The sequence below is a fragment of the Peromyscus leucopus genome, chromosome 20 (assembly GCF_004664715.2).
Source record: "Peromyscus leucopus breed LL Stock chromosome 20, UCI_PerLeu_2.1, whole genome shotgun sequence".
In the NCBI taxonomy this organism is placed as follows: Eukaryota; Metazoa; Chordata; class Mammalia; order Rodentia; family Cricetidae; genus Peromyscus; species Peromyscus leucopus.
In genome coordinates, this window is record NC_051080.1 from 5,203,805 (window position 1) to 5,218,027 (window position 14,223).

General features: G+C 58.0%; 1 protein-coding gene across 6 annotated transcripts in view; it reads left to right on the plus strand.

The window, feature by feature from the left end:
- Window positions 1-14,223, plus strand: part of Kmt2d (lysine methyltransferase 2D) — a 39,502-nt gene that overhangs the window by 16,695 nt on the left and 8,584 nt on the right. For all 6 annotated transcript variants that reach the window (XM_028891943.2, XM_028891946.2, XM_028891945.2 and 3 more), the window contains 21 exons: window positions 28-112; window positions 341-582; window positions 671-744; window positions 960-1,010; window positions 1,103-2,920; window positions 3,018-3,200; window positions 3,276-3,412; window positions 3,647-5,517; window positions 7,359-7,482; window positions 7,617-7,701; window positions 7,800-7,866; window positions 7,949-8,181; window positions 8,281-11,160; window positions 11,256-11,396; window positions 11,516-11,683; window positions 11,840-11,999; window positions 12,681-12,756; window positions 12,888-13,063; window positions 13,151-13,281; window positions 13,762-13,894; window positions 13,968-14,095. In XM_028891943.2, the coding sequence (XP_028747776.1) occupies window positions 28-112; window positions 341-582; window positions 671-744; window positions 960-1,010; window positions 1,103-2,920; window positions 3,018-3,200; window positions 3,276-3,412; window positions 3,647-5,517; window positions 7,359-7,482; window positions 7,617-7,701; window positions 7,800-7,866; window positions 7,949-8,181; window positions 8,281-11,160; window positions 11,256-11,396; window positions 11,516-11,683; window positions 11,840-11,999; window positions 12,681-12,756; window positions 12,888-13,063; window positions 13,151-13,281; window positions 13,762-13,894; window positions 13,968-14,095 (8,963 nt within the window). The remainder of the gene's footprint in view (window positions 1-27; window positions 113-340; window positions 583-670; window positions 745-959; window positions 1,011-1,102; window positions 2,921-3,017; window positions 3,201-3,275; window positions 3,413-3,646; window positions 5,518-7,358; window positions 7,483-7,616; window positions 7,702-7,799; window positions 7,867-7,948; window positions 8,182-8,280; window positions 11,161-11,255; window positions 11,397-11,515; window positions 11,684-11,839; window positions 12,000-12,680; window positions 12,757-12,887; window positions 13,064-13,150; window positions 13,282-13,761; window positions 13,895-13,967; window positions 14,096-14,223) is intronic.

Genomic DNA, 14,223 nt, shown 5'->3' on the forward strand with positions numbered 1-14,223 from the left:
CCCTCCCTGATCCTGGTGTTGTTGCAGGTGGCCTCCCTTTGGGCAGCCTCCCTTCCAGCAGCCCAATGGACTCCTACCCAGGCCTCTGCCAGTCTCCCTTCTTGGATTCTAGGTTGGTATCTACGCTAATTGTCATGGGTGGTCCCTATTGGCCTTTCCCGCTGCATGGTCCCTGCCTCGCCTCCTTTTGACTCTGGGCCACTAAAGAGACACCTCCCTTGCTCCTCCTACTCCCTGCTTAGTGGCCTTCCTCAAGAGCAGTGACTTGGGCTCTGGGCGGTTTGTCTGGGGTGGGTCTTGAAATCCTTACCCTCTGTGACTCTCTGCCCCTGCGCCCCAGGGAGCGCGGGGGCTTCTTTAGCCCAGAACCCGGTGAGCCAGACAGCCCTTGGACAGGCTCAGGGGGCACCACCCCCTCCACTCCCACCACCCCTACCACAGAGGGTGAGGGCGACGGACTGTCCTATAACCAGCGGAGTCTCCAGCGTTGGGAAAAAGATGAGGAACTGGGCCAGCTCTCCACCATTTCACCTGTACTCTATGCCAACATTAACTTTCCTAATCTCAAGCAAGATTACCCAGGTACCTCTGGGTGAGGGCCAGAGAAACAGCCTGGCAGGTGGAGGGGTCACCTGCCAAGCCTCCTCTGACTTAGCGTTCTGCTCTCCAGACTGGTCTAGCCGATGCAAACAAATCATGAAGCTCTGGAGAAAGGTTCCAGCTGCTGACAAAGCCCCCTACCTGGTAAGACAGCGTGGGCCAGCCTGAGGCCTGACGTGGAAGCATCTGGAGGGTTCCATCTCAGTTCCTTCTCTCCTGCTGTCCCTCTTCTCTTGTCTCCTGTCGTCCCTAAAGCAGCTGGGTTAGGAAGGACTGAGTTCTGAGGAGGCAATGTGGCAAGGTTGGGGGCTGGGCTTGAGGCTAAGCACAAAGCGCTCTGTTGTGTCCTTGTCCCTCAGCAAAAGGCCAAAGATAACCGGGCTGCTCACCGCATCAACAAGGTGCAAAAGGTGAGTGGGTGGCTGTCGGCGGGCGGACGGGCGGGGGCCGCGGTCATTCCTCAGGAAGCAGTCTGACTGCTGGACTTGGTCTCCCTCTGTAGCAGGCTGAGAGCCAGATCAACAAGCAGGCCAAGGTGGGCGACCTAGCCCGTAAGACTGATCGACCGGCCCTCCATCTCCGCATTCCCTCCCAGCCAGGGGCACTGGGCAGCCCGCCCCCTGCCGCGGCCCCCACCATTTTCATCGGCAGTCCCACCACGCCTGCTGGCTTGTCTACCTCTGCGGACGGGTTCCTGAAGCCACCAGCGGGCACAGTGCCCGGCCCTGACTCCCCTGGTGAGCTCTTCCTCAAGCTCCCGCCCCAGGTGCCCGCCCAAGTGCCTTCGCAGGACCCCTTTGGACTGGCCCCTGCCTACGCCCCGGAGCCCCGCTTCTCTGCGGCACCGCCCACCTATCCTCCTTACCCAAGCCCCTCTGGAGCCCCCGCCCAGCCCCCGATACTGGGCACCACAACTCGACCTGGGACTGGCCAGCCAGGGGAATTCCACACTACCCCACCGGGCACCCCCAGACACCAGCCTTCCACGCCTGACCCCTTCCTCAAACCCCGTTGCCCCTCATTGGACAACCTGGCTGTGCCTGAGAGCCCAGGGGTAGCAGGAGGCAAGACGTCCGAGCCTCTTCTCTCACCCCCACCTTTTGGGGAGTCCCGGAAGACCCTAGAGGTGAAGAAGGAAGAGCTTGGGGCATCCTCTCCTGGCTATGGTCCCCCAAACCTGGGCTGTGTTGACTCACCCTCCTCAGGCCCCCAGCTGGGTGGCCTGGAGTTAAAGGCACCTGATGTCTTCAAAGCCCCCCTCACCCCTCGGGCATCTCAGGTAGAGCCCCAGAGCCCGGGCCTGGGCTTACGGGCCCAGGAGCCACCCCCCGCCCAGGCTTTGGCCCCTTCTCCTCCCAGCCACCCAGACGTCTTTCGTTCTGGCCCCTACACTGACCCCTATGCCCAGCCCCCATTGACCCCTCGGCCCCAGCCACCACCCCCCGAGAGCTGCTGTGCCCTGCCTCCTCGGTCACTGCCCTCTGACCCTTTCTCTAGAGTGCCCGCCAGTCCTCAGTCCCAGTCCAGCTCCCAGTCCCCCTTGACTCCACGCCCCCTGTCTGCTGAGGCTTTCTGCCCATCCCCCGTTACCCCTCGCTTCCAGTCCCCTGACCCTTATTCTCGTCCACCCTCACGCCCTCAGTCCCGTGACCCCTTTGCCCCATTGCATAAGCCACCCCGGCCCCAGCCCCCTGAAGTTGCCTTTAAGGCTGGGCCCCTAGCCCACACTCCGCTGGGAGCTGGGGGCTTCCCAGCGGCCCTGCCCTCCGGCCCAGCAGGTGAGCTCCATGCCAAGGTCCCAAGTGGACAGCCTCCCAATTTTGCCCGTTCTCCTGGGACAGGCGCATTTGTGGGCACCCCGTCTCCCATGCGGTTCACTTTCCCACAGGGGGTAGGGGAGCCTTCCCTAAAGCCCCCTGTCCCTCAACCTGGTCTCCCTCCACCCCATGGGATCAACAGCCATTTTGGGCCTGGCCCCCCCACCTTGGGGAAGCCTCAAAGCACAAACTACGCGGGAGCCACAGGGAACTTCCACCCATCAGGCAGCCCCCTGGGACCCTCCGGTGGGCCCACGGCGGAGGGCTATGGGCTGTCCCCACTGCGCCCCGCGTCGGTTCTCCCGCCTCCCACACCCGACGGACCCCTCCCCTACTTGTCCCATGGAGCCTCACAAAGGGCAGGCCTCACCTCGCCAGTGGAAAAGCGCGAAGACCCAGGAGCTGCAGTGAGCGGGGCCTCTTTGGCAGCCCCCGAACTCTCAAGTACCCAGGATGCAGGCATGTCCAGCCTCAGCCAGACGGAGCTGGAGAAGCAGCGGCAGGTGAGTGGAGGTCCAGGACTGTCCCACCGTGCTTCCAGCCCCTCCGCCAGCCCGGTGATGAGAACGGAGTGGACTGACTCTTCTGTGTTTTGGACAGCGCCAGAGACTACGGGAACTGCTGATTCGGCAGCAGATCCAGCGGAACAACCTGCGGCAGGAGAAGGAAACGGCTGCGGCGGCCGCGGCTGCGGCGGGGCCTCCAGGCACCTGGGGTGCTGAGCCCGGCAGCCCCGCCTTCGAGCAGCTGAGTCGAGGCCAGACCCCGTTCACCGGGTCCCAGGTAGGTGGATTGGCAAGGGGCCGTGGGGCCAGCTTACCGAGGGTGGCCGCGCCTTCATCTCCTTGTGTCATTCAGGAGAAGAGCAGTATGGTGGGGTTACCCTCAAGCAAGCTAGGCGGTCCCATCCTGGGACCAGGAGCCTTCTCCAGTGATGACCGACTCTCCCGGCCACTTCCACCAGCCACACCTTCCGCCATGGATATGAACAGCAGGTGAGGTTCAGGGTAGTGGGGGTGGGGGAGAGAGAGAGAGAGAGTATAAGAGAGAGAATGGGACAGATGTTACCGTCACTGTATTTATTCTCCTCTGATCTTTTTTTGTCCTTTGTTGTTACGCATTCTTCCTCCTTTCCCTCATCATTTCTTTTGTCCTCTGTCACTGTCCTAAGCCTCTGTTCTGGCCGTCCATGCTCATTGCTTCACACTGACTACTGAATATTTTTCCAGGCAACTTGTCGGAGGCTCCCAGGCCTTCTATCAGCGCACACCATATCCTGGGTCCCTGCCTCTACAGCAGCAGCAGCAGCAGCAACTATGGCAGCAACAGCAGCAGCAGCAGCAGCAGGCAACAGCAGCATCCTCCATGCGACTTGCTATGTCTGCTCGATTTCCATCAACTCCTGCACCAGAACTTGGCCGTCAAGCACTAGGTTCCCCCTTGGCAGGGATCCCCACCCGCCTTCCAGGCCCTGCCGAGCCCGTGCCTGGTCCAGCTGGTCCTGCTCAGTTTATTGAGTTGCGACACAATGTGCAGAAAGGACTTGGACCTGGGGGATCTCCGTTTCCTGGTCAGGGTCCCCCTCAGAGGCCCCGTTTTTATCCGGTAAGTGAGGAACCCCACCGACTGGTTCCTGAAGGTCTTCGGAGCGTGGCTGCTTCAGGCCTTCCCCCACAAAAACCCTCAGCTCCACCAGCTCCTGATTTGAACAACAGCCTCCACCAGACACCCCATACCAAGGGTCCTGCCCTACCAACTGGCTTGGAGCTGGTCACCCGTCCACCATCAAGCACTGAACTTGGTCGCCCCCCTCTGGCCTTGGAAGCTGGGAAGTTGCCTTGTGAGGATCCTGAGCTAGATGATGACTTTGATGCCCACAAGGCCCTAGAGGATGATGAAGAGCTTGCTCACTTGGGTCTGGGTGTGGATGTGGCCAAGGGTGATGATGAACTGAGCACCCTGGAAAACCTGGAGACTAATGATCCCCACCTAGATGACCTCCTCAATGGAGACGAATTTGACCTGCTGGCGTACACTGACCCAGAGCTGGATACCGGGGACAAGAAGGACATCTTCAATGAGCACCTTAGGCTGGTGGAGTCAGCGAATGAGAAGGCTGAGCGAGAAGCCCTGCTGCGGGGGGTGGAGCCAGTGTCTCTGGGCCCTGAGGAACGCCCTCCGCCTGCCACAGATAACTCTGAGCCTCGGCTAACATCTGTGCACCCTGAGGTGAAGCCCAAAGTGGAGGAGGGAGGGCGCCATCCTTCTCCTTGCCAGTTCACCATTAACACCCCCAAGGTGGAGCCAGCACCTTCGGCCGCCCCCCTCAGCCTGGGACTCAAGCCAGGTCAGACTGTGCTGGGCAGCCGGGACACGCGAGTGGGTACAGGACCATTCCCCAGCAGTGGGCACACAGCTGAGAAGGGCCCCTTTGGGACCACAGGAGGAACACCAGCTCACTTGCTGAACCCCGGCTCACTGAGTGGCCCAGGTGGATCCTCCCTTCTGGAGAAATTTGAGCTAGAGAGTGGGGCTCTGGCCTTGCCCAGCGGACACGCGGCACCTGGAGATGAGCTGGACAAGATGGAGAGCTCCCTCGTCGCCAGCGAGTTGCCCCTGCTCATCGAGGACCTGTTAGAGCATGAGAAGAAGGAGCTGCAGAAGAAGCAGCAGCTTTCAGCCCAGCTGCAGCCTGCCCAGCAGCAGCCACAGCAGCAGCAGCCGCCGCAGCATTCCCTCCTTCCTGCGCCAGGCCCTGCACAGACCCTGCCTTTGCCACATGAGGCTGGGCCCCCACAGCAGCTTGCCCTGGGCCTTGGAAGTACTCGGCAGCCAGGTTTGGGCCAGTCACTGATGCCCACCCAGTCCCCGGCTCACGCCCTCCAGCAGCGCCTGGCTCCGCCTGTGCCTATGGTGGCTAACCAAGGGCATATGCTAAGTGGGCAGCAGGCGGGGCAGACAGGCTTGGTGCCCCAGCAGAGCTCCCAGCCAGTGTTAGCACAGAAACCCATGAACGCCATGCCAGCTCCCATGTGCATGAAGCCCCAACAGCTGGCAATGCAGCAGCAACAGCTGGCTAACAGCTTCTTCCCTGACACAGGTAACTTCACCACGGCGTGGTTAAGGGAGATAGGATACCACAAAGTACTGTAGGCAGACGCAGTGGGACTTGGGAGAGGAAAGCTGAGTGAATGAAGCCTGATGAGCAAAGGCTCTCTGTCTGTGGTGAAGGTTAAATTTAGTCCTCAGAGAAAAGACTGTAAGGATAAGCAAACCAGGTAAGGGAAAGACCAAATGAAGCTATAGGGCAGGACAGCCTGTGGGGAGCAAGGAAAGATATGGTGCAGGGGAGTGGGCACCGGTGTCAGCTATGGTGCAGGGGAGTGGGCACCGGTGTCAGCTATGGCGCAGGGGAACAGGCACCGACCGCTGTTATTTTGGAGAGGGAGGAAGGGGGCCGCGTTGAGGAACATCACACTGCATTGATTGAAATGTTAGTCTTTATTGGACATTGGTTGGTTGATTTCATCGTAACAGAGTCGTTAAATGGCTACTGTAGTTGGCTTTGATGACCAAAGAGTAAGCAGGCATGGAAGCTAAATAATGTGTCTAAGATTGTGCAGCTAGCAGAGCCGGCCCTGAGTTAACAGCCTTGGAATTCTCCTTATAAAGCTGAGAGTCAGTGTTCTGAGCCCTAGTACTCGAGAGGCAGAGGCAGGAGGATCTCTGAGAGTTGAAGGCTAGCCTGTTCTATGTAACTAAGTTCCAGGATGGCCAGGACTACTTAGGCCATCTCTCAAATAAATAAACCAATTAATTAATTAATTAAAGCAAATAAATAAAAGCCCCCAAAAACAAAATAGAGGATTTTAGGAAGGTTTGAGTTTTTTTTTTTTTTTTTTTGTGTGTGTGTGTGTGTGTGTGTGTGTGTTTATTTCTTTATGGTTTATTTATTTAATTTTGAGTAGGGGGATAAAAGAGTAGAATGGGAGGTGAGTTAGGGTCTCATGTATCCCAGGCTATCCTCAAACTCGCTATGTAACTGAGGATGAAGATGACTTTAAATTTAGGATTCTCATGTCTCCTCCTTATCAAGTGCTGGAATTACAAGCATATGCCACCATACCTGGTTTATTCTGGATTGTTTTGTTTATTGAGGGAGGGTCTTAGTACATAGCACAGGCTGGCCTTAAATTCAAAATCTTTGCGTCACAGCCTCTCCCGAGTGCTGAGATTACAGTTGTATACCACTGTGCCTGGTTATTTTTTGTTACTCGACTAGATGGCAGGGCAGTGGGTTATTAGGTGATTTTTGTTGTTGTTGTTTTGTTTGTTTGTTTTTCGAGACAGAGTTTCTCATGTAGTTTTGGTGCCTGTCCTGGATCTCGCTCTGTAGACCAGGCTGGCCTGGAACTCACAGAGCTCCACCTGGCTCTGCCTCCTGAGTGCTGGGATTAAAGGCGTGTGCCACCACCGCCCGGCTTAGGTGATGTTTTTCCATCACAAACAGCTCTGTTGTCTAGGGCTTTGCCACAGAGCCTATACCTTGGGTTCTTGAGCTGGGTTGGTTGTAGACTGCCACTTTGAAGAGGACTATCTGGCTCACATAGCATGCCTTTATTCTTGTCATGTGATCCTCTATAGCATCACGAAGTAGGCAGAGTAGCAATCATGGTTTCTCTTCAGATGAGGGAAACTGAGACCTAAAAAGGTAAAGTGCCACTGCCTGACTCAGTCAGTGTTTTCCTACTCCCTTAAACGAGGGACAAACAGAAGGACTGTGTGTTCTGTGAACATGAGTGCTACAACACTCCTGCTTAGCTGAGTGGACTTGCCACATCGTTCTACAGGTAGAGGTCAGAGTGTTGGGAAAAACCAGCCATCTTGCCATAGAGCCTTGACCCCCCCCAAACCCAGCCTGTTAATCTCTTCCCTCTTCAGATCTGGACAAATTTGCTGCCGAGGACATCATTGATCCTATTGCAAAGGCCAAGATGGTAGCTTTGAAAGGCATCAAGAAAGTGATGGCTCAGGGCAGCATTGGGGTGGCCCCCGGGGTGAACAGGTGAGACCCGGGCTGCCGTGAGCTGACTTCCTATCGCACCGCTCTCCGGGCTTCCCTCCCCACTTGTCTCATTGCTTTGTGTTTGAACTGTGCCCTCACTTGACGCCGTAACCCCTGTGCTTTATGGACTGTAGGCAGCAAGTCTCCCTGCTGGCGCAGAGGCTCTCTGGGGGCTCTGGCTCTGATCTGCAGAACCATGTGGCACCTGGGAGTGGCCAGGTAAGGAGGAAGTAGGAACTTGTGTACTATTTCACTGGGCTACGTTTTTTAGGGCCTGGCATGGAACAGTGACCATCTAGAAATCTCTCTTACCACAGGAGCGGAATGCTGGTGACCCTTCTCAGCCTCGTCCCAATCCACCCACTTTTGCCCAGGGAGTGATCAGTGAGTATGGGCAAAGACGTGGTTAGGAGTCTGGAAGGGGGTCACTGTTTTGCAGATCCTAACATGCAGGTTCTATTCCCAGATGACGCTGACCAGCGACAGTATGAAGAGTGGCTGTTCCACACCCAGCAGCTCCTCCAGATGCAGCTGAAGGTGCTGGAGGAGCAGATTGGTGTGCACCGCAAGTCTCGGAAGGCTCTGTGTGCCAAGCAGCGCACTGCCAAAAAGGCAGGCCGTGAGTTCCCGGAAGCTGACGCTGAGAAGCTCAAGCTGGTCACAGAGCAGCAAAGCAAGATCCAGAAACAACTGGATCAGGTAGGGAGAGCAAAGTTCAGCCAAGTGCCCAGAAACCAGGGATGAGGCGCGGCAGGGGTGGGCGGCCTCCGTCTGACCTCTCCAACCCTCCAATGTTAGGTCCGGAAACAGCAGAAGGAGCACACGAATCTCATGGCAGAATATCGCAACAAGCAGCAGCAGCAACAGCAGCAGCAGCAGCAACAGCAGCACTCAGCTGTACTGGCTCTCAGCCCTTCTCAGAGTTCTCGGGTACTCACCAAGCTGCCTGGCCAGCTGCTCCCTGGCCATGGATTACAGCCACCACAGGCACCTCCAGGTGGCCAAGCTGGAGGTCTTCGCCTGCCTCCAGGAGGTATGGTACTCCCTGGACAGCCCGGTGGTCCATTCCTCAATACTGCCTTGGCCCAGCAGCAGCAACAGCAGCAGCAGCAGCAGCAGCAGCATCCTGGTGTGGCTGGATCCTTGACTGGCCCCTCAGGGAGCTTCTTCCCTGGCAATCTTGCTCTCCGAAGCCTTGGGCCTGACTCAAGGCTTTTTCAGGAAAGGCAACTACAGCTGCAGCAGCAACGAATGCAGCTGGCCCAGAAATTGCAGCAACAGCAGCAGCAACAGCAGCAGCAGCAGCAGCAGCACCTCTTAGGGCAGGTGGCAGTCCAACAGCAGCAGGGTCCCCCCGGAGTACAGAACCAGACTCTGGGTCCCAAGCCTCAGGGCCTTCTGCCTCCCAGCAACCACCAGGGCCTCCTGGTGCAACAGTTGTCCCCCCAGCAATCACAGGGCTCCCAGGGCATGCTGGGTCCTGGCCAGGTTGCAGTGCTGCAGCAGCAGCAGCAGCAGCAGCAGCACTCTGGAGCTTTGGGTCCTCAGGGCCCTCACAGACAGGTGCTTATGACTCAGTCCAGGGTGCTGAGTTCCTCTCAGCTGTCGCAGCAGGGTCACAGCCTGATGGGACACCGACTGCTCACAGCCCAGCAGCAACAGCAGCAGCACCAACAACAGGGCTCTATGGCAGGCCTTTCCCATCTTCAGCAAGGAATGATGTCCCATGCTGGACAGCCCAAAATGAGTGCTCAGACGTTGGGCTCCTTGCAGCAACAGCAACAGCAGCAGCAGCAGCTGCAGCAGCAGCAACAACAACAGCAGCAGCAGCTGCAGCAGCAACAGCTGCACCTTCAGCAGCTGCACCAGCAACAACAGCTCCAGCAACAACAGCAACATCTTCAGCAGCAGCAACAGCTCCAGCAGCAGCAGCAACAGCAGCAACATCTGCAGCAGCAGCAACAGCTCCAGCAGCAGCAGCAACAACAGCAACATCTTCAGCAGCAGCAGCAGCAGCAGCAGATGGGCCTCTTGAATCAGAATCGAACTTTACTATCTCCTCAACAGCAGCAGCAGCAGCAGCAGCAGCAACAGCAACAACAGCAGCAGCAGCAGCAGGTGACACTTGGCCCTGGCATGCCAGCCAAACCTCTTCAACACTTTTCTAGCCCTGGAGCCCTAGGCCCAACCCTCCTCCTGACAGGCAAGGAACAAAACGTTGCCGAGACGTCACTCCCTTCAGAGGTCACTGAGGGGCCCTCCACACATCCAGGAGGGCCCCTAGCAGTGAGGACTACACCTGAGTCAGTGTCTGCTGAACCAGGGGAGGGAAAGCCCGCCATTGCCGGAGACTCACAACTCCTACTTGTCCAATCCCAGGCCCAGTCTCAGGCCGCCTCAGTGCAGCTGCAGCCACCACTAAGGCTCCCAGGACAACCCCAACAGCAAGTTAACTTGCTCCACACAGCGGGTGGAGGAAACCACGGGCAGCAGCTAGGGAGTGGGTCCTCTTCCGAGGCCCCGTCAGTGCCCCACCTGTTGACCCAGCCCTCTGTTTCCTTAGGGGAGCAGCCTGGGCCTATGGCCCAGAACCTTCTGGGCTCCCAGCAGCCCCTTGGGCTAGAGCGGCCCATTCAGAACACTACAGGGCCACAGCCTCCCAAATCGGGCCCTGTCCCTCAGTCTGCACAGGGCCTTCCTGGGGTTGGAGTCATGCCTACGGTGGGTCAACTTCGAGCACAGCTCCAAGGAGTCCTGGCCAAAAACCCACAGCTGCGGCACTTGAGCCCGCAGCAGCAGCAGCAGCTGCAGGCCCTCCTCATGCAGCGGCAGTTGCAGCAGCAGCAGCAGCAGCAGCAGCAGCAGAGCCAGACAGTACGCCAGACTCCACCCATCCAGGAGCCTGGGACCCAGCCCTCTCCTCTCCAGGGCCTCTTGGGCTGCCAACCTCAACCTGGGAGTTTTTCTGGATCTCAGACTGGACCCCTCCAGGAGCTAGGGGCAGGGCCTAGACCTCAGGGCCCACCCCGGCTCCCTGTCCCACAAGGAGCCTTATCTACAGGACCAGTGCTTGGCCCTGTCCATCCCACACCTCCACCATCCAGTCCCCAAGAGCCAAAGAGACCTTCACAATTACCTTCCCCCAGTGCCCAGCCAACCCCTACCCATCCAGGGACTCCAAAGCCCCCAGGGCCAACCTTGGAGCTGCCTCCTGGGAGGGTCTCCCCTGCTGCTGCCCAGCTTGCAGATACATTCTTTGGCAAGGGGCTGGGACCTTGGGACCCCTCAGACAACCTAACCGAAGCCCAGAAGCCAGAACAGAGCAGCCTGGTATCTGGGCATCTGGAGCAGGTGAACGGACAGGTGGTACATGAGCCACCCCAACTCAGCATCAAGCAGGAGCCTCGGGAAGAGCCATGTGCCCTGGGTGCCCAGGCAGTGAAAAGGGAGGCCAATGGGGAGCCAGTAGGGACACCGGGCACCAGCAACCACCTTCTGCTAGCAGGCCCCCGCTCAGAGGCCGGGCATCTGCTCTTGCAGAAGCTTCTACGGGCAAAGAATGTGCAACTTGGTACTGGGCGGGGGCCTGAGGGACCTCGGTCTGAGATCAACGGACACATTGACAGCAAGCTGTCGGGGCTGGAGCAGAAACTCCAGGGTCCTCCCAGCAACAGAGAGGTGAGTGCTGTGGTAGCGTGCTGTGGTAGTGAGCCGTGTAGCTGTGGAGGTCAGACGGGCAGGGCAGCACCCTTCACAGGGCGTCTCTGGTTTAGGACGCAGCCACGAGAAAGCCTTTGCCAGTGAAGCCCAAGCGGGCACAGAAGGCAAGCGACAGGTTGGTGAGCTCCCGAAAGAAGCTGCGGAAAGAAGACGGGGTCAGGGCCAACGAGGCCTTACTGAAACAGCTGAAACAGGTGATCCCCGAGGAGCCGGGCCAGTGGTCCCTGGCCGCCTGGGGGGTGGGGAGCCTGCGGTCGGAAGGGATGGCTGTGACTGCCGCAGCTTCCCAGCTTCGTCCTCTTGTCCCTCCTAGGAACTGTCCCAGCTGCCCCTGACAGAGCCTACCATCACCGCCAATTTTAGCCTCTTTGCTCCCTTTGGCAGCGGCTGCCTAGTCAGTGGGCAGAGCCAGCTCAGGGGGGCCTTTGGAAGTGGGGCTCTGCACACCGGCCCCGACTACTGTTCTCAGCTGCTCACCAAGGTCAGAAAAATGACAATACTTTTTGGGAGTAATAACAATCTTGGGGTTGGAGGTAGGGATGAAAGACTGGAGGAAAATGCTGATGTAATGTGGGGCCAGGAGATTGTACCAGTCTCCCTATGCCATCTTGCACACAACACCCACCCCACCCCCCAGAATAACCTGAGTAACCCGCCGACACCACCCTCGTCGCTGCCCCCCACCCCACCCCCATCGGTGCAGCAGAAGATGGTGAACGGTGTCACTCCCTCTGACGAGCTGGGGGAGCACCCCAGGGATGCAGCCTCGGCCCAGGACACGGAAGGAACATTGAGGGGTGAGTGAGGGAGTCGGTGGATGAGTGGCGGGCACGAGTGGTCTCCTGGTAGCCACTCGGTATCAGCAATGAACAGGTGGCATGCACTGCCCTGTGCCCTTACACAGTAGACGTTGGGTGGGCAGGGCCCAGTGGTGGTGCCATGGTTCGGGACAAAGGAAGGGCTTCGAGAGTGTTGCAAAGGCAGCAGGGGAGGGAGGCAGCGAGGTGAATCTGACTGAAGGTCTGTGAGAGGAAACAGGCCAGCATTCGTGGATGGGAAGCCACAGTCTAACCCACATTTGAACTCCAGCATGTGAGTGTATTTAGCTGTGTTACTTAGACCAAGTAGCTTGACTTGTGTGAACCTTGATTTCCTCTCTATAAACTGGATACTGTAAAGTTCACCTTAATAGTTGTTAAAAAGACTTAGTGTTACGATGACTTACGACCCCAGCCAAAACTGGAGAAGAACAGCCACAGGGCTTAAGAGTTTGAAGTCAGCTAGCCTGTGCTACGTAAATGAGACCCTGTCTTTAAATCAGTGTGGTACACAAGAAGGCTCAATGTCTATATAGAGTGTTCCTGCCACAGGCTGTTAGTGAGTGGATAGTTGATTGCAGTCGCTAGCTGGACCTGGAATGCTGGGGACAGCATCACTGACTCTCCACTCACCTTGACCTCTACTCCCTCCGCCCTCAGATGCTGCAGAGGTGAAGAGTTTAGACCTGCTGGCTGCTCTGCCCACCCCCCCTCACAATCAGACGGAGGACGTCAGGTGGGGGCACAGGGCGGGGGCGGATGGGGGCAGGTTTCAGTTACGGCTACTCCGCCCGCCCGCCCCATCTCTGCTGTTGAGAGGGAGGATCCGTGTGGCTGTACCAACGTCTGCTTGCGTTTGGCCTTCAGGATGGAGAGTGACGAGGACAGTGACTCTCCTGACAGCATCGTGCCCGCCTCGTCCCCTGAGAGCATCCTTGGGGAAGAGGCCCCACGTTTTCCACAGCTGGGCTCTGGCCGGTGGGAGCGGGACAGTCGGTCTCTCTCTCCCGTCATCCCTATCATCCCCCGTGCCAGCATCCCTGGTAAGCGCTGCGCGTGGCCTGGGTCGTCAGAAGTGAGGGGCTAGGGTTGTGGCAGAGAGTGACATTCACTTTCTCTCTCTCATCCAGTCTTCCCAGATACAAAACCTTTTGGGGCCCTGGACCTGGAGGTCCCTGGAAAGCTGCCTGCTGCAGCTTGGGAAAAGGGCAAAGGAAGTGAGGTGTCAGTCATGCTGACAGTCTCTGCCGCCGCCGCCAAGGTATGTCCTGGGGGTACCTTGAGGCCAAGGGGAACTTGGGTCAGAGGACAGTCCTCAGAGCTTGTCTGGGTTTAAGAAGAAAAAAAACTCAACTGTCCAAATACTTGTCCCGAGCACCTGCTCTGTTTGAAAGGCTGGCCAGGGACTGTGGGCTGAGCAAGGAAAGCCCGTGCTAGGGCTCGTCATCCGTGGATAGACAGCCAGCCAGCACACTGACAAACGCTGCCAGACCTCTCTCCTCCAGTTGCACTTGGGGGACCCCCGCTGCAGGGTTCTCCGGTCAAAGAAAGTTGGGAAGCAGTTCAAACGGCAGACATCTGCAGTGCCGTGCCCTCTGTGGAACTCCCGGGTCCCTGTCACGGTCCAGGCACGGTGGTGTGAGGGGAGCGGGAGTGGATGGAGAGCACTGAGCACCCCGTGCAGTAGGACGGGCTCACCGAAGATGCTGCTGTTCCTCCACCCTTTCTTCTGCCCCGGCAGAATCTGAATGGTGTGATGGTAGCCGTGGCCGAGTTACTAAGCATGAAGATACCCAACTCCTACGAGGTGCTCTTCCCAGACAGCCCTGCCCGAGCTGGCCTTGAGCCCAAGAAGGTGGAAGCGGAGGGGCCTGGTGAGTAGAGCACGAGACCATTTCCAGATCCGAGAAGAGTTCTGGTGGGAGACTGACCCTTTCCTTTCTGTAGGTGGGAAAGAAAAAGGGTTGAGTGGCAGGGGCCCGGACGCTGGACCTGATTGGCTGAGGCAGTTTGATGCCGTGTTGCCTGGCTACACCCTCAAGAGCCAGTTAGACATCTTGAGCCTCCTGAAACAGGTGGGTCTGGGGGAGAAGGGTCAGTGTTAGGAAGGAGGCGCTCCCAGAGCGAAGACGACGATGGCTTCCGAGGGAGTGGAGTCTGGTCAGGAGGAGGGAGGGCGAGCGGGCTGAAGAACTGGCACTAA